General features: G+C 53.6%; 4 protein-coding genes and 2 non-coding genes across 6 annotated transcripts; 2 read left to right on the forward strand and 4 right to left on the reverse strand.

Annotated features, from left to right (window-relative positions):
- Positions 1–840: 840 nt before the first annotated feature.
- DICSQDRAFT_t143 lies at positions 841–924 on the reverse strand. The gene has a single exon. It is a non-coding gene; the product is annotated as a tRNA-Pro (tRNA).
- An 811-nt stretch (positions 925–1,735) lies between these two features.
- On the reverse strand, positions 1,736–3,206 carry DICSQDRAFT_172370 (uncharacterized protein; the record flags this gene model as incomplete). The annotated part of the gene is made up of 2 exons (XM_007368107.1): positions 1,736–3,099; positions 3,149–3,206. The coding sequence occupies 2 exons, from the start codon at positions 3,204–3,206 to the stop codon at positions 1,736–1,738; spliced, it is 1,422 nt and encodes a 473-aa protein (XP_007368169.1).
- Positions 3,207–3,544: 338 nt separating this feature from the next.
- On the reverse strand, positions 3,545–5,966 carry DICSQDRAFT_109268 (carnitine acetyl transferase). Its single transcript, XM_007368108.1, has 6 exons — positions 5,574–5,966; positions 5,489–5,513; positions 5,269–5,425; positions 5,034–5,207; positions 4,893–4,980; positions 3,545–4,836 (listed from the first exon to the last, which is right to left on the reverse strand). Exons 1-6 carry the CDS (start codon positions 5,910–5,912, stop codon positions 3,685–3,687), a joined length of 1,935 nt encoding a protein of 644 aa, XP_007368170.1. The 5' UTR covers positions 5,913–5,966; the 3' UTR covers positions 3,545–3,684.
- A 4,553-nt stretch (positions 5,967–10,519) lies between these two features.
- On the forward strand, positions 10,520–12,626 carry DICSQDRAFT_89753 (UDP-Glycosyltransferase/glycogen phosphorylase). Its single transcript, XM_007368109.1, has 11 exons — positions 10,520–10,684; positions 10,760–10,906; positions 10,965–11,144; positions 11,200–11,280; positions 11,342–11,391; positions 11,447–11,675; positions 11,737–11,823; positions 11,887–12,009; positions 12,061–12,131; positions 12,186–12,501; positions 12,563–12,626. Exons 1-10 carry the CDS (start codon positions 10,535–10,537, stop codon positions 12,496–12,498), a joined length of 1,431 nt encoding a protein of 476 aa, XP_007368171.1. The 5' UTR covers positions 10,520–10,534; the 3' UTR covers positions 12,499–12,501; positions 12,563–12,626.
- Positions 12,627–13,293: 667 nt separating this feature from the next.
- Positions 13,294–13,372, reverse strand: DICSQDRAFT_t142. Its single transcript has one exon. It is a non-coding gene; the product is annotated as a tRNA-Arg (tRNA).
- Positions 13,373–15,320: 1,948 nt separating this feature from the next.
- Positions 15,321–17,351, forward strand: DICSQDRAFT_128488 (UDP-Glycosyltransferase/glycogen phosphorylase; the record flags this gene model as incomplete). Its single annotated transcript, XM_007368110.1, has 10 exons — positions 15,321–15,372; positions 15,429–15,585; positions 15,653–15,821; positions 15,849–16,061; positions 16,120–16,197; positions 16,258–16,527; positions 16,592–16,678; positions 16,738–16,860; positions 16,906–16,976; positions 17,039–17,351. The coding sequence occupies 10 exons, from the start codon at positions 15,321–15,323 to the stop codon at positions 17,349–17,351; spliced, it is 1,533 nt and encodes a 510-aa protein (XP_007368172.1).
- Between the last annotated feature and the right edge of the window lie 240 nt (positions 17,352–17,591).

Consider the following 17,591-nt stretch of genomic DNA (forward strand, 5'->3'; position numbering starts at 1 on the left):
AGACGTCCTAACCCCACGCGCCGCGGCCTGTTCGCCATTGTCTGACTTGGAGACTGGAACATGCGGTGCACAAGGATACCAGCAACATCAGAGTACTTGCCGTTCCATCTATGGGCGGTTCGAAAGACAGCGTGTTCGACGGTCGACCACACTACAGCGCCTTGCATAAGTCCGTGAACGCGCGGGATTTTTTCTCTCCGGCGTCTACCCTACCCGACCTGCCTAAACAGGCCACATCATGGTCACAGGCCCAGACACGACGGGCAGCGCTCGGGATCCCTTCGCGTGAAACGGAGGTTTGTTTTCGGGACAGTCGTAACTTGTCCCTTTGCCGACGCGTGCCAAAGGACGCTGAAGGGTCGGCAATGGGAAAGTTGTACTTGCTCAGAGGTTCTACAGCCCTTTGACAAAGAACGATTTGAGGCGGTGCCCGTAGTGAGAGCATGATCATGTATATGCGACTGCACCTTTACTATGGTACCTCCTGTTTAGATCAGGGTACAGGATCCCCTGGGGGCCAATGGGCACTCAAATACAGACATGGAAGTACCGCACGCATATCCATACTTCAAAACATTGTGGATTTACCTGGGTACGCGTGTGGTCAACCAACGGGGCCGTGATGCGCTGTCATGGAGTAGTCCCTGTGACCGTGATATGGCCTGTTTAGGCAGGTCGGGTGGTTTAGACGCCGGAGAGAAAAAAATCCGCGCGTTCACGGACTTATGCAAGGCGCTGTAAGTACAATTTGAGTTGGACGGCTGCGCATGGGAACAGACGACCAAGAACGAGCGTTGCATCTTGAAGCTGGCCCTGTTGGCTCTAACACAATGGGCAAAAGGGCCTGGCCGGGAATTGAACCCGGGACCTCCTCCAAATGCCTCGAAGCCCTAAGAAGGAATCATACTACTAGACCACCAGGCCAATGTGTTTGCCCCCCTCTCAGAATATCTCGACGCTGGAACATCAACGATTGTAGTCGCTCCTTCAGCCCAACGTCAGCCAGTCAAGCTCATCAAGTCACGTTTGGTACGCAAACGATGACTGCCATGCTGTCGTGTTCGTGATCGATGCAGAGGACCGCGAACGCCTGAGTGAAGGCTGAGAAATGCTTGGTGTGTACCCGTCTCCTTCCATTCGCACTTCAGATGTCGATGGTGAGCAACGGACATAAGATTCCGTATTGTCCGCGCCTCACATCAATGGTGTCTTCGATGCAGAACATGCAAGAGTCAGACAATGTTGCACACGCACGATCGGAGCGAGCCGAGCCGACTGGGACTGTAAGGTCGGTCTGTTCTCATTGTCAGGTTCACAAACGTCAACAAGAAGTTCAATTTCGACTCCACGGAAGCCTGTATAGGTCGATCCTTTCTCAACCTCGCGTGTCCGTTGCTCAGTACTGTATGTCATGGACTTATCAACCGCAGACCACAAAGTTCGAGGACGAAGCGTACTGCCTCCTACGAATGTTCGATGTCAACATGATGCTCATCTACGAAGAAGGGCGGAACGCTTCATTCGCCTCCAGCAGTCCATCTAGGCCCAGGACTCCGTTCGACAGTCTCTTCTCCATTACTACTCCTCTATCAGCTCTTACTATGCCTTCTATCCTCCAGCATCCTGATAGCAGAAACTCTGAATCATACCTGCTTGCATCGCCCCCTCAATTATTTGGCAGCCCATGTTGCTTCCTCCAGAATGACAGCTTGGTCTTGCAAGACTGGTACTATGCCTACTGACCCCTAATCAGATCTTGTAACCCGTCCTCGAAACCGCGGGCGAACTCTTCAGCGAAGCTCTTCTCGACCGCACTGGTTCCCCACGTGACTAAGATCCCAAGGCCCCCCTCCGGCGAGCCAGTAACGTTCAATTTCAGTGCTGCGCCGAGGGTTGCGTCGCCCTGTGAAATCAGTGTGTCGCTGATCGTCCATGCCCCCTCAACGCCTTTCGGGCGCTTCGGATTGAATGTCCCTAGGTTCGAGATGGTAAGGCCTGCTGAGCGTTTCTTGCCGAGGTGTCCACGGAAGTACTCCTCGTAACGACCGAAGAGGAACTGCAACATCCCAATGATCGGGCCGGTATGCAGGAGCTCCTCCCTGAGGAACTCGGTGTGCCTCTTGGCTGCATTCCAAGGGAAGGATTTCGCGTCCGTGCCCGCACTGGCAGGAAGCAGATCCTGCGGCTCCTGACTGTGCGAGAAATGGACACACATCGCGGTCTCGGGCGCGCCGGTATACCTGCGCATCGAGATCGGATAGCTGGTTACAATCTTCTGGTACTTCTCTCCCTCTCCGTTCGGCAGCGCGCGGATGAGCCTTGACAGCACGACGAATGCGAGGGTGTGCAGGGTAGCGGTGAGCGTCGCCTGGCGTTCGCGCGAGAGCTTGAGGAGCGTGGTGGCATCTTCAGCAGAGTAGCGCAGGATGCGAACGTTGACTTCGGGCGTGATCACGGTTGGGATGGGATTTCCGCTCCAAACGCACTTTCTATCCCAGGAAAAGAGAAAAGGGAGGTACGTCTCCAATACGACGCGGATGAACATGAAGAAGGGGATGGCGAGTTGACGGGGCGCGGCTTCTTCGAGGGACGGCGTCAGCGGGAGGTTTTGGGGTAGGTCTGTGACAAGGCCCGAGTGCTCGGAGGGTATGTCTTCATCCTTGAGGCTGTTTAGCGCGTGGAATAGCGCGTTGTGGAAAGCGAGGCCGCTCTGACCGTCACCGATGGTATGGTTGAATGCGAAGACAACCGTCCCGTCGCGGAGTACATATAACTTCCACCAGGGCACGTCCTCCGAAAACTCCATTGGCGTGATACAGATTTCTTCATAGATCGCCTTCAGGTCGTCGCGATTTCTGTCGAGCCATATCACCACCTTGGTTAGATCGACGGAGGGCAGGCGTTGCCATATAGGAGGCTCAGAGGGCGGCGGCAAGCGCGCGTGCAACGCAGCCAAGCTGCGCACAACCTCGCCGAGCGCCGTAAACAAGACCGGTTTGCTGACGATGTTTAGCGAAGGGTGCTCATAGCGCGCAGAGACGATGACCCATTGGGTGATACCTATGCGGCTGGCGACGTTGTAGTATTGCTCAAGTTCCCCTAAGACGCGGTCAGGAATATTTCCGTGATAGTAGATAGGAAACCGTACCTGCTCTGCGAATGGGCGTTGTGGGCTTAGAGTCCACCGTCTTATCGTTGAATGCCATTCGAGCACACTATCGTTAGATTTAGTTGTGAGCGGAGTAGAGGGATAGAAATGAGACCCGTTTGTCTTGGACTGCGGGCTCGTGATAATTCACACGAATCTAAGAACGACATTCACCATCGGCATAATCATTGCCGAACAGTAGAGTCACTATGATCTTGCTGCCCGGCCAACCTGGAGCGAAGCAGATTACAGGGTGTGCGCTGACTAAGTTGCGTAGGAAGACTCTGATCCATTACCGGCTGCACCTCCGTACTGGCCTCCTGCGGCCGTCATGACAGCGAGGACTCGTATACACACACGCATTTTGTTGTAACATCAGGACAAGTGCTTGGAAGCGAAATGATGTCTTGTGTACTATGACTTGCTAATGCTAGCTGCATCCACACATGTGTATTGACTGAGAATCAGATGACGGATAACGGACGTACTGTCCAGAATTCCCCAAGACCCCAAAGCATCCGAACAAGTCTTGCACATTACAACTTCGCCTTCTGTGTGGCGCTCTGACTAGCGAACAGGTCATATATGTCCCTCGCCGCGCGCTGGAGCTCCTCGCAAAACTCGTCATTCGGCATCTCCGTGCGGCTCGTGACCGTGAACTGCAGGAAGTCGTCGAACCCGGTCGTGTACGCAACGCCAAACCCGTCGGGCACGACCTCGCCCCAGCCGTACGGCCCGAAGTTCTTCGCGTTGATCGCGGATGTGCTGAGCACCCAGTACGACGAGCGCTTCACGACCGGGTTCGAGAACACCTCTGGCACCTGCTCGCCCTCACGCACCAGCAGCTTCAGCCCGAGCAAGTGGCGGTCCACCCCGTGCGCGTTGCCCGCCGCCCGCGCGTACGTCCCGTGCGTCTTGATCGCTTCTGCGAACAGCTGCACTCTCCGCCTCGCATCCGCGGCGGGATCGTCCATGCTTGCGACCCAACGGTCGCTCTGCTCGCTCACGACCCGGATCGCCTCTGTGCGCCCCTTGAGGAACTTGCGCACGCTCGCGGCCTCGTACGTGCCCCCGTTGCGCTTCCAGCCTTTGGCCTTGAGCAGGCGTGCGTACGCGAGCTGGATAATAAGCTGCGTCCAGCCATCGGGGGACACGCCGAATGCCTTCACAGCGGCCTTACCGTAGGGCGTGCGGACGACTTGGAGGGTCTGCGAGGAGATGAGCGCCACCGCGGCTTCGGTTGCCGAGTCGATCGCTTTCTGTATCTCGGGGCTGACGTTCCAGTCGAGCGGTTCCGGAAGCTGCTTCGCGCGCAGAGTAGATTGTTCGGACGAGTTGGCGGTGGTGGCGAAGTCGGGCGCTGCGATGAGGTCCAAAACGCGGTCGCACATCGTCGCAGTGGGCGTGCCGTCCATGACGGAGTGCTCTCCGACTAGGCCCGCCTTGCCGTCCGCAAGCACGACGAACTGCAAGGGCTTGTCCATCCAGCGGTTGCGAAGACCGAGCTGCGGCTGTGCATGCGAGATGCCGGGCTGAGGAGGGGGAACGACCGCGCCGTGCCAGAGGAGGCGTGAGTGCTCGACAAAAGAGGAGGCGGACTCTGTGTCGAGGGAAAGGACGAAGGCGGAGGAGTGGATCTGGGTCAGTATGTGCGCGTTATGAGGATCTGCAGCGAGCGTTTGGAAGTCCTGCGAGAAGGGGACATGAATCGGAGAGGTAGGAAGAACGCCCAGTGCAGACTCACCTTTGCCCAGACGTCGCGATTGGAAGCGGTCAGTACGCCGACGCCGGGGTACTCCTTGTTGGTGTTGTCGTATATATGTTGTATTTGCCTGCGCCAAGGGCGTCAGCCAGTACGCGCGGGACAATATGCGGACATCCATACCTCTGGAGTTCGTCGAGAGACAAGAGTTTGCCATCTTGCCAAGGTTCAAGCTTCCATACACGTCCACGGTGTAACACAACGACGTGCCCAGACCGCCCGTTGTCCCCCTCCTTCGCATGGCTCACAGCCCAATCGAGCCCTGCTCCGGGGATGCGGCAGCAATCGAACATCCACCTGGGCAGGTACTATGAAGTTGAATTGTTGAGGGCAACAGAGTCTTGGTTACGAAACGTACCTCCATGTGTCCATGCAAATGGGACCCTCCTTCGTCGCCTCCGGAGGTATCTGACCAAGTTTGAACTGCTCGCGAAACGCCATAACGGCACGCACAAGGGACGCGGCGCGGTGCACCGGCGTTTGTGGGAGGCTTGACGGATGCTCCTTGAATCCATCTGGCGGGTGAAGGAGGCTCGCGCTCGGAACAATCTATCTATCGAGCCCACTGTTCCACGTACAGTAATAAGAAACGTTCACCACGACCTAGGTTGTAATACGAATTGAGATTCATATGCAACCGTATTAATCCAGTGTACTACTCACCGAATCGCGGTACCCCATGTATGCTAAATCATCCCACCATTCTTCCAACCAATGTACTCTCCCTGGTTCCTGGCTTCGCTTCTGCAACCTGTCCTGGAGCTCGCGCGCGTACGGGCTTGACCCAAACTCATCCACCGCCTTGACGGCGTCCGCATACTCCTGCTCAGACCACGCGATAGGCTTGAGGGTCTCCTTGAGCTTCGTGAGTGTTTCTGAGAGTGCAGGGACGGGGAGGCGGGGCAGGTTTGCTTGAGCCGCGAAGGTCGGGCCGGGGAGGGGCGGGGGCGCGAGAGCCTTCCAATTTGCCGGCCGCGTCGTGCTGAAGGGCGTTGTAGACATTGCGCGCGACGCAGACCAGACAAGACGGGGTAGCCTGGGGAGCCTTGAGGAAATCATGGAGGTGTGGGGAAGGCTGCGGGGTATAGCTTGTTATACGAGGCGTTTCACTGGCCATCCGGCTACCGCTACGCCGCGCTACGGGCGTTCACTGCGATGCATGTGAATTTTGGCCCGGGCTACTCGTACTACTTAGCCTCGTTACCTCCAACCATCTGAACCTTTTTGCAAGTGCTTCACCACCTACAATTCAGGATCGGAGGAAGCAATTGAAAACCGGTATGAGTAACTCGCCTATGTTGAACATCACTGCTTCTCTACAGCGGTATAAAGACAAAAACAGTATGGCAATGTTTTGTCTCGATTCGAAGCAGGTGCAGCTCAATGAGGTACTGCAATCGACTGTCTTTAACCAGGTACTACTTGGTGTTGACGTTGACACGCTGCGTGCGTTTCGACATAACAAGATAATTCGATACAGGCCAAGTGTACATTACAGACAGCTCTAAATGATCCTACAGCAACCGTTGTGGCGATTCGCGACTGGAATCAGCGCACGGCCTCAGACCGGCGGTTCAAACAGCGCCGTCATCCTTCACTGGGTATGGATCAGGAGGAGCATCAGCAGGTACATATGTGTCACCAATTGGTTCCACTAACAAAGGGTGCGGGATCCGGACAACTCTCCTCTTTCATGTCCGTTATACCTCTTCATTCGTCTGCGCGGTAGCTGCTGTCTTCCGAGTCGCCTTTCGCTGGAAGATAATCTTCTGGCTCAATTATGGCCCCGATTGATCCAACGACTCGCTCAAAGACTAGCGAGCTGTTCTGAGACGCCGTCAACGCCTCCGAAGTATCCATACCAGCGAGCGCCCGGAGGTTTGCCGATTGCAGATGCAGGAGGAAGCGGGAGAGGCAGATGGCGAATAGTCTAAGCGGCCGCAGTCCGGGAGAGGTGTAGTATCAATAAAAGACTATCATCGGTGACAGAGTCGTGCACATACGGGGTTGTGAAGTAGGTCACATCGCTTAGTGAGCCTTGTAGCAACGTCGCGTCCAGCTACCATAACCCACTGCGTCAGTGTCCTGATGCCAGCATTATGAGACAGAGTGCGGACTCACCGAGAGCAGTGTGAAAGCCATGTGTACAGAGCTCACAATGGCGAGTACGCTGGAAGAGCCCGTCTGAGATATGGTACACATCAAAAGTGTGCGACTCACAGGAAATAAATAATCCCTGCATTAGAGGCCATCAGTGTCCTGACATGTCGGCACAAAGCACACGCTCACCGTCCAATAGAAGCACCCTAGAAAGTGTCCCTTTCCTTCCGGCCATATGGCGAATACCGTAACCTTGGTGCATCGCGAACCACGTCACACCGATAGCAACGCAGTCCGCTGCTATCTGACAAGAACGGGACACGATGATCACTGTCGTCTTACCTCGTGAGTGACGACCGGATGAAAACGTAGAGATTCAGCCTACATCTGCATATGAAGCGTTCAAAGATCAGTTCCACGATGATTATGGCAGCGAACGAGCAATACATTTTCCTGAAGTTGAACGGGGTCTTGTCCACGGTCAGACACCCGAAGGCCGTGATCTCGCCGTTGACTCCAAATGAGAATCGAGCCTATCAGACCATCCATCATCAATCATATGAGAGCTCGTGCAACGATGTCACATCATGATGAAGAAGAACTTGCAGAGTTCAGCCCCGCGGGTACTGCAGAAATAAGGAATGTCACGAGGGATAGCAGGGAACATCTGCGAAGGGCATGAACACGTAAGCCGGTGAATGCTATCATCATGGCATGGACGTAAGCCGCTGCTGAGCTGCGTTTGGGCACCGAATATGGGAGATGCTTACCTGCCAGGACGATATACAGAGAGATCTCCACAACTCCAGCCCCCCTCGAGGTAGGATCACAGCTACAGAATTTGAGGCAATTCCAGGCTCGCGAAAAAGACAGTTGCTGCGAGTTCCTCTTACCTCTGCCGGAGTGAAGAGCAGTCAGCACGGGTGGAGGGCTACAGAATAGGCCGCACACCTTATTTGGTAGCCCTAGGTAGGTCGCGAGGATCCAAACGAAGTAGAGCATAGCTATGTACTTGTTTAGCCAGAACAGTACGGAGGCACCAGTCACTTTTCGTCCCCAGAAACACCGTATCTCCTCTCCGGTCATTATCACTGAGTCATATATGAAGAGGACTGTAACACCGATTTATCAGCGACGCGGCCCTGAGATTCTCATGACGAGCGAGTCCTGTATACCTGCACCGGCGAGAAAACAATAGTTCTCTCTAAGGCTGTGTATTCAAGCGACTTTGAGTAACGGTATACTTACGTGGACGAATGGGAGGAAAGGACGTACTAGCTGGCAAATTGAGCTACAAGCATGTCGGTTTGCGATGAAGACATGATTGCTGATAGCAGAAGTTACGGAAAAGTGTAGGCGGGACACGATTGGTAGTCGCTGGGACGAGGCATTTGTATGCGTGCTGCTGAGAATTAGAAGCGTTCCCACAAGATGCACAAGGCGTACCTACTGCGCCACATTGCTCGGAACAGTCGAGTGTCAGAGAGGTCTTCTGGCCTATTTTTGTCGCCGTGAGTGGATTACGGCAATACTTCACGAACTGCGGTCTCATGCACGAATCACAGTCTCGAGAAGTTGGTGCCAGCGCCGGACTCATCCGAGTCGGACCTTCGAGAACACGTGACTATTCACTTACTCCAGCAAGTCGCTCTACATACTAGACTTTTCCGACTGGCTAGACAGTCCTGATAATCCTTGAAGTGCGATAGACGAAGCTCGCGTAGCGAAGATGAATTGAGTGTCTCACTTGTTCGGTTCACGAAGTATGATGTTCACTCACCTGACTGTGCGTCCAACCAAGTACGCAGGCGATAGGCCCATCGAAACGCCGCCTGCAAGTTCTCAAACCTTACCCTCACGTCCCCGCGACCGTCTCCACCGTGTTAGATGAACTTGGCTGGCGGCGATTGGGGAGAGCTTGATTGTTGGGAAGAACTTGGCAGCCGGCCTTCTCGCATCATCGGGGCTAGGTATCAAACACAGAATAATTCACATGTCAATCATCGCACAGCGTAGCAAAATTCACGGATGAAGCCTAAAATTTGCACGAAGAGACTGTAAATAGGGGAGCATGATGACAGTCTTCAAGAAGACCATCGCTCGGGCAATGCGAAAAGCATTACTGAGAAGATGTGGCCTGGAGCTATAAGTAGGCCGGCGGTGGTAAGGGAGAGGTAGGGAAGTGATCTAAGTGGGAGGGACAGACAAGAAGGATGGTTAAGAATGAGCAAAAGGACCTGGCCGGGAACGTACCCTGGGACCTCCTCCGAATACAGCCAAACCCCAAGACTCAAGAATCACACTAGACCGATGTTATCGTAGTTTGCATGCCACTTGTTGGCTGTGGGACTTTCTAGGATCATGACCCCACGTCGAGGCAGGAGAGCTTCCCCCTTCGCAAGCACGTTGATTGCGTTGGAGGGGTAGTACTTACTAGACTAGAGATGGAACTCTAGACACCTTTCGCAAGTGGCAGTCAAATCGCCACAGCCACAGCGGAGTTTGAAAGGGCAGTCTGATCGGTCCGGTATCTGCCCGGTCTTCGGTAATCTGTGGCAAGTCTGAGGTGTCCTAGTTTTTTGTCTTCAGCTTAAGCTCGTCAGCCAACAAACCTGTGTCACATGTAAGTGCGGCACTCAAGATACGGAGCGTACACGTAAAGCTCGTGAGAGCAAGATTCCGGCGTACTCCCGGGTTAGCCCTCTCCAAGTCCGACCAATCTGGTTTCCTACACGCCATCATCACGATTTACACCCATCGAAGTTTGATTGAACTTCCAGGTGCGCATCTTCTCGACGCGCATCCGTAAGCGGAACGTAACGCACTTTCTCCCATCCGTACATTTGTATGCGGGAGAACAGTGTCGGCGGCTCTTACTTCGACCGAAGTAAACACCGCCGATTATGTACTATTCTGCTGTAGCCGATCCAGCCCAGATACAGCGTGTCTTGGTGACTGTGAGTAATCCTAGTCACCAACGTTCAATCCTTGCCTACTCTTAGCCATTGCCGTGCAGACATAGTATTCTCTAGAAAAGATTGAAGCATGCTATCGACCTGGAGAGAGATGTGTTAAACGAAGACTGCTAGCCAGGGGTTGGCCTTCGTCCACAAGCATCCGACTGCTAGTGTTTCACATCACGCCGCCCACACTTCTGGACGTTGATGCTGAGGCCGCATTCACACATGTAAATTTCCAATGCTTTATCACCGCGCTCTTCCTCTGGCGTCAGCTACAGACGCTATCGCTGCATGAGGTACGCCGAACCCTGACGGCCCGGGCACGAAATGACGGTTCTGCGAATAGTACATAAAGTGGACCCTCGGCGACATGAGTTCAAGGAAGTCTGTATTCTCCCAACCCCTTCGTTCATACAGCCAGCTCAAAGAGTACAATGACAATCCGCGCCAGCAAGCATGTCGTCGTCTTTCCCATGCAGATGTGGGGTACGCCTCTCAACGTTGTATATATCGAAGGCAATCGAGCTCATCTTACTGCGACACAATCTAGGACATTCCCGCACAATGTGCACTCTCGTCGCACGTATAGTCCGGCTCAGACCTACCTTCATCGTCACGTTCTTTGTTGTTAGCGGCTTCTATGATCGCGTCAAGGGAGAGATAGCTCGTGACTTCTTGCGAGGAGAAGAACATATGCTTTCCCGCATCAGGCGAGTACTGGGTCGTTTTGAATATGGTATCAACGAGCCTGCTCATCTTCGGTCGCACAGGTTAATCGCCCTGCCGCAGGTGGAGGGTGTGCACGACACGAGCAGCGCTGAGGATGCTTTTGAAACTGCTTATCGCAATATAATTGACGACAAATCGCTTACGTGTGCAAATACGGGGACCACATTTGACCCACACCCAGTCCGTCCAACTGTGGCCATTCTGGACGTACGTCCAAATGCTCTCTTTGCCAACCCCATACTGCAGACTGAACGTGATGAACAAGATGTTTGTTGTTCGTGCGTTCGAGATCGTCAAGACGCTCAGCTCGAACACCGTCAAGGTATACACATGGTATCCTGCGGCCACGAAGAGCTTCCACTACTATTTCGCCGAAGATCTTGTGCCAGCATGCGAAGCCGAAGCCGCCAGCAGGGGCATGTCCTTCAATGATGTGGCATATGAGGTGACGATCCTTCAAGTGGTTGTGTACGGCTGCTCTGACTTTGGAGAACCTGCAGCGTTTCAGCAACTTCACCGGTAGGGTAGTCCGGACCCCTTGTGCCCCGACCATGCACGATTGGGAGTACAATCCTCAAGCAGTATGTCCCCCTTCCAATGTGCACCGCCTCGGCACCAAAATCAATGATATCATCATATCAGACACGTTCTCCGCGGGAGTTTATCGGAAACATCCTCATCAAGGTCGGCGGGTACGTCATATATTCGGTAGTATCCTGGCTCGTGGGTATTCAGCAGGGTCATCAGGCAAATGAAGCGCACCGACGGCTTCATTACTTTCGATGCTGCAGAATACTGTCCCACGGCGACTGAATCTCTGCGATCTTGGTTCGCAGAGACAGGCCGCAAATGTTACTACGCTGGCCCCTTGGTCCCTCAACAGAAGGAAGAGCCATTGGGCGACCCGCGCTCGTACCAGATAAAGACGTTCTTGGACCAGGAACTCGCCTCGCATGGCGAGAAGTCTGTCATCTACGTACGTCACCGTAGGGTATCGCCCAGCCAAGGACGGAGATCCTGACGAATATGCACGGTAGATTTCCTTCGGCTCGATGTTCTGGCCGACGGAACCAGAGAAACTGTGGGCTGTGTTTGATGTGCTTATGGAGAGGCATATTCCCTTTGTGCGTCCCCACTTCTATCCTTAAAAGGCGGCGCTCTGCTGAAATTAGTAATGTACATCGCAGATCCTCAGCACAAGCGCTGTCTTCGCGAAGACGCCTCCTCCCGAGGTGCAGGAGAAGGTAGCTCAGTATGGCGATGCTATGATAACCGATTGGGTGCCCCAGCAGTACCTGCTTGATCATCCCGTACGCAATGTCTCCTGTCTGGCCTTTCTCGAGTGCTTAACAGTTTGCTAGGCAACGGGCTGGTACTTGTCGCACGGTGGACACAACAGCACGCTTGAAACCATTCTCGCCGGAGTTCCGAAGTCTGTAGCTCCTCTCTGTCGTGGTCAGATTTAGACGGCTAACATCCGACACAGTATAGTGTGGCCTGTCTATGCGGACCAGCCTGTGAACGCCATCCACCTGTCCGAGGACCTCGACGTCGCCTACGAGCTCTTCGAGGTCCGTTGTGGCACTGGCTTGGGGCAGATCCTCCGCAACGGTAAAACACCCACCGGGACAGTTGAAGCTGTCAAGGCCGAGATTCACAACGTCCTCGATCACGCATTTGGGGACGACGGCGCCAGGAAACGTGTCAATCTGCAAGCTGTAAGAAAGAAGCTACAGGCAGCTTGGGCGGAAGACGGGATCGCACGCAGGGAGGTCGAGGCTTTCTTGGACGATTTGTAATAGGTAAGCGTGGCGGAGGGGATCCTGTCCACTGTTCACGGACACTGTTCACGGAATATTGCAGACTGGCGCAAACACCACTAGACACTGGGAGCGCGTCAAAGGCAGACATAATATAGAAGTTTAACCCAGCTTTCGGCGAGGGCTGTCTGAGGAAACAGGAACATTTGCAGTGCATTCAAACGATCTTCCAGGGAACATGATTGGAGGATGGGGTCCCCAGCCGGTAAGTATAAGCGTTCCCTGATGAGCCGCTAGATGAACATAGAGATGTTGGCGAAAGAAATACTAGACTCCTGTTATACACGACCGCTAATTAAATCGCTCCGGACTAACCGTCTCGACAATTAACAGGCAAAACTGCTGTTTGCAAGCTTAGCTGCGAGACTCATGTGGCATAATCGAGCAAGGCGGGTCAGGTGCGAGTGGTCATGACAAAGTGAGGCAAGTAGCTGACTCGCTGTCTCGAATGTGACCAGTAAACATGGGAGTTTTGAGAGAATGAAAGGGCCCCAGATGTGCGCCGCCTGGATCCATCAACGCTTCCGCACCTCCTGCGTTACAGGGTGCCGCAGTTGCCAATCGATACCGACTGATTCTAGCCTCTTCCTCAAGCCAGAGTCGTGAGCTTGGAGCAGCTGTACCAGACCTTCGTTATGAGCTTCCTGATTAGCGTAATGCGACTGCCCAGGATGCAGACGATGGAGAAAAATGGCACGTATCATGAAGACTCGATACACAAGACGTATGAGAAGGCGCCCGAGTCGGTTATATCTCCCTCAGACGTGCCAAAAATGACCACCGCAGGGGTCGAACCTGCAATCTCCTGATTACGCATTCGTAGTCAGACGCGTTGCCATTACGCCAGGCGGCCGATATTGGCTAAATTGTAAGTTTTACCTTATACATTTTGCCGAGGCCCTCGACCACGTCAGTGCGACTGCGACTCTGCTGTAAATAACCTGGAGTTGCCTCTTTCGCTCTACTCATCCACAGTGTCAATGTTCATATTTTATCTGAAAGCCTTGAAACTCTACAACGATTCTTGTGTCTATCTTGTTCTGGGTAATAATGGCGCTACCGATTTGCTTTGATTCGGATAACCTTTGCGAGTCGATTTTGCAACGAATACCACTGCATTACTGCCACCATCCATTTTCAAGTTCAAGTCCGACTCGTCCAACTACTGGCCTGTCGCAAGAATATGTGAATGCACTACTCGTCTAGGCGTACGCACAAGTAGAGCCTGAGCGCCTTGCCCTTTCTCATGCAGCCCTGTACACTCTGCTCCTGGCACGGCGGGATCATCTAGTCTTCTACAGCGACCCTGACGACGACGCACGCTATGCTTCCTTCGGTTCGGTGTTATGGCCTGCAGAGCTTGCAAAGTTGCCGGCTATTCTCGACGTCTTCATGGGAAAAGGACAATCCTCTTGTAGGCTGTCGTTTCATTCGCAACAAATTGTTTCAAGCTAATACAGAAACGTCGCAGTTCCTGAGCTCTAGCGCCGTCTTTGCCACTGCGGGTCCGTCGGAAGTACAGGGAAAGGCATCCAAGTACGGCCATGCTCTCTTGATTATACAGGTCCTCCACCAGTGCCCGCTGGACTACTCACTCAGTATCTTTCAACGTCTTACACTTCCTGGCTGTTGAACGTTGAACGGCCTACCGGGCTATGGAGTGGTACCTCTCACATTGAGGCCAAATCCGCACGCCTGAGTCGATTATGGCTGGCGTTTCCTAGTTCGTGGCTACCCGCTGTTATGACTACTGCACCAATCAGCTCACCTCCAATACAACAGCTTTTGGCCCGTCTGGGCGGACCAGTCTGTGAACGTCGTCCATCTCTCTAAGAACCTCGAACTCGCCTACGAAATCCTCGGGGTGCGCTGCGGCACCGGGTCCGGGCAGATCTACTGCAAGCCAAGATGACTTCCGGGGCGTTCGAAGCTGTCAAGGCCGAGATGCCCAGCGTGCTCGCGTCAAGAAGGGCGCCAATCTGCAGGAAGTAGTAGCAGGCGGTTTGGGCGGAAGACGGGATTGGGCACTCGGAGGCCGAGGCTTGTTCGAGCGGCTTGTGATAAGTAGGTTAGTGGTAAAGCAAATCAAGCCTGTTTACTTATGCCTGCGTTTTTTCATCACTCATGCACTGGCTTCCAGTGTCTCCTCGCCAACAAGTAGACCACAGTATATCCTACCGCAATCGCCCGAAATGTGGGACGGACAGTTGTCATATGTACCTGTGCACCTGGCGTCCACTATGCCACTCCGCACACTAGCTACGTAACTCGAGTGCTCGAGTGCCTCAAAGGCCGCTGACGCGCGCGGCCTCAAGATGCGTATGATTCGTCAACCCAGTTGAACTGCGCCAAAGTGCGTCTCTTACCATCCCTTCACTCCCTTGGTAGCGTCCTTGATATGGCCCTAGACCGTTGCACCAGAGCGGCTGTGGATGCGTACGTGAGTGCAACACTTCTCTTCTGATAATCTGCAAGACTCATGTGGCGCCGCAGTGCAACTCCTGCCATCACTCCGCCCGTCTATATATGTTGGCGCACGTTTGTGTTGTACTGCTGTACGGATAGGTCTATATCCGCTTGTACCATCTCTGATGAGCTTCACAGGGTCGAGAATGCAAGCGTTGAGCATTCCTGTCGAGGCGCGACGCCCATGCCCTAACTGTGTATACCGGAAAAGATTTATGGGCGCGTCTACGCATCCATGTTCTGTTAAATACGGCTGCCTCTGTGAACGAGCCACAATCGTCCCATCTGAACTCTCGTTCTCTAACACAATTCTCCAACATTGGGATCAGTTCACGATGACAGTCTCTACTGGGAAACACCTGATAGTCGTCCCAATGCAGATGTGGGGTACGTCCTATTCACTCTCTCATCGTTATGTATTCCAACTAGCAGTGACATTCTAGGGCACACTCGTACGTTATGCACCTTGGTTGCCCGTATGGTCAAGCTACGCAACGTTACCGTCGCCTTCTTTGTGATTACAAGTTTCTATGACTTAGTCATGGCAGAGGTTGCACGCGAGCTCCTTCCGGAAGAGGCGTACCTCTCTTCTCGACTCAGGTTCGAAGCCGGGCATTACCTTGTCAACGTAGTAGACGGACTCACCACCATGGTTGGGCCCACGCAGAGTTGTTGGCCTAGAGCATAATATTATCGACATCATGAGGACCAGCGTCCTAGAGGCTGCCTTCGAAGCCTCCTACGTCAAGATGCTGAACGACGAGCCCCTTACATGTGCTCGAACAGGAGCCCAGATCGTTGCGCACCCCGTTCGTGTCAGCGCCGTCATCCTCGATGTGCGTGATCGTTCCGATTTACCATAGTCTCCGAGCTGGCGAGCTAACACTGCTATAAAGATGTTTCTTCCGGACACATTTCTGTCCATTCGCAAGCATACCTCAGATACCGTGAAGATATACACATGGACTCCTATAGCGACACAAGTGTTCTTCTTCCACCTCACGCAGGACAACATGGGAGCTGTCGAAGCCGAAGCTGAAAGACAAGGAATCACCTTCGAACAGGCTGCAGCTCAGGTAACCTGGGGATCCACCAGTGTGCGGTTGTCGGCCTCCTTATGCAATTCTATTGTAGCTGGCTAAGGTCACGGGCAAGGTTCTGCATACGCCAGTAACCAAACCAGTACATGACTACGAGATCCAGCCCCAGGCGGTATGTCTAGCTCCTTTCTGTGGAAGGGATTGAGTGTGACTTCGAGATTGCCTCTAACAGTTCCCAGTGGAGCTTCTTGGCATTGGAGTGAAGATGTCTAGGATCATGGGAATCACAGATGGGTTCATAACATTCGACGCAGCAGACTACTGTCCCAACACCACCAAGGCGATCAAGGAGTGGTTCGCGCAGACTTCGCGCAAGGCGTACTATGCAGGCCCGTTGATTCCGCAGAGCAAAGAAAACGTCTCAGACGAGTCCCACGCTCAGGAAGTCTTAGCATTCTTGGACAGAAGCCTGGCGTCGCATGGGGAGAAGTCGGTCATATACGTGAGTCGTCCGATATGATATGTCACGTGCGGGATGCTATACCGATGACATTCTTGATCGTAAGGTATCTTTCGGGTCGCTGTTCTGGCCTACGGATCCGAAGAAGCTCCATGCTGTTCTCGGTGTGCTTATGGACAGGAACATACCCTTCGTCAGCGTTTTCCGACTGATTTATGTGAACTCTCGTCACGCTAAATGATGGTAGAATAGGTGATGAGTGAAGCGGCTGTACTGTCCAAGAGATTGCCGAAGGAAGTGCAAGAGAAAGTTGTTCAATACGGGTATGGCTTAGTCTCGAAATGGGTACCTCAGCAGGCTCTGCTTGATCATCCTGTACGTCTCGTCCATGCTATACGGACAGTGCTAAACAAATGACAGGCGACTGGATGGTGTCTCTCGCATGGTGGACACAACAGCACCCTAGAGACGATAATGGCGGGTGTTCCTACGTGAGTAGACCGTTTCATCGGCTTGTCTACTATGCTCTTGTGAATCAGCTATCCCGAACCAGGATCGTCTGGCCCATCATTGCGGACCAGCCCCTGAACGCCACCTATCTTTCTGAAGACCTCGATGTTGCGTACGAGCTGATCGAGGTCCGGAACGGAACAGGGGCCTGCAAGATCTTTCGCAACGGAAGAGTGCCCATCGCGACAATTGACGCCGTCAAGGCGGAGATGGGCGAGATCCTGGACCGAGCATTCGGCGAGGATGGTAGGAGGAAGCGGGAAAACCTACAGCGCCTCCGGAAGACCCTTCAGGAGGCCTGGTCGGAACATGGAGTCGCCAGGCGGGAAGTGGAAGCGTTCTTGGACGACCTCTGATCACGACGGGTGATGATTGGAGCTGCCGGAAAATGGAATGGAGCACGTCTTGGATACCTGTTGTACTCGGCTGCAGTTAAGATCACTTGCAAGGATTCTCTGGAAACTCAAGCTTCTACGCTGCATCGAATTTTCGGAGGAACCGACCTCGCTGTTCTAGCCATTTGTGCACTGCAAGAAGCATGATGAAGCGCTAGCAAGATGGGCCAGTATGCAAGTTGGCATTTTGATGGTCCGATT

The sequence above is a fragment of the Dichomitus squalens genome (assembly GCF_000275845.1).
Source record: "Dichomitus squalens LYAD-421 SS1 unplaced genomic scaffold DICSQscaffold_32, whole genome shotgun sequence".
Classification (NCBI taxonomy): Eukaryota; Fungi; Basidiomycota; class Agaricomycetes; order Polyporales; family Polyporaceae; genus Dichomitus; species Dichomitus squalens.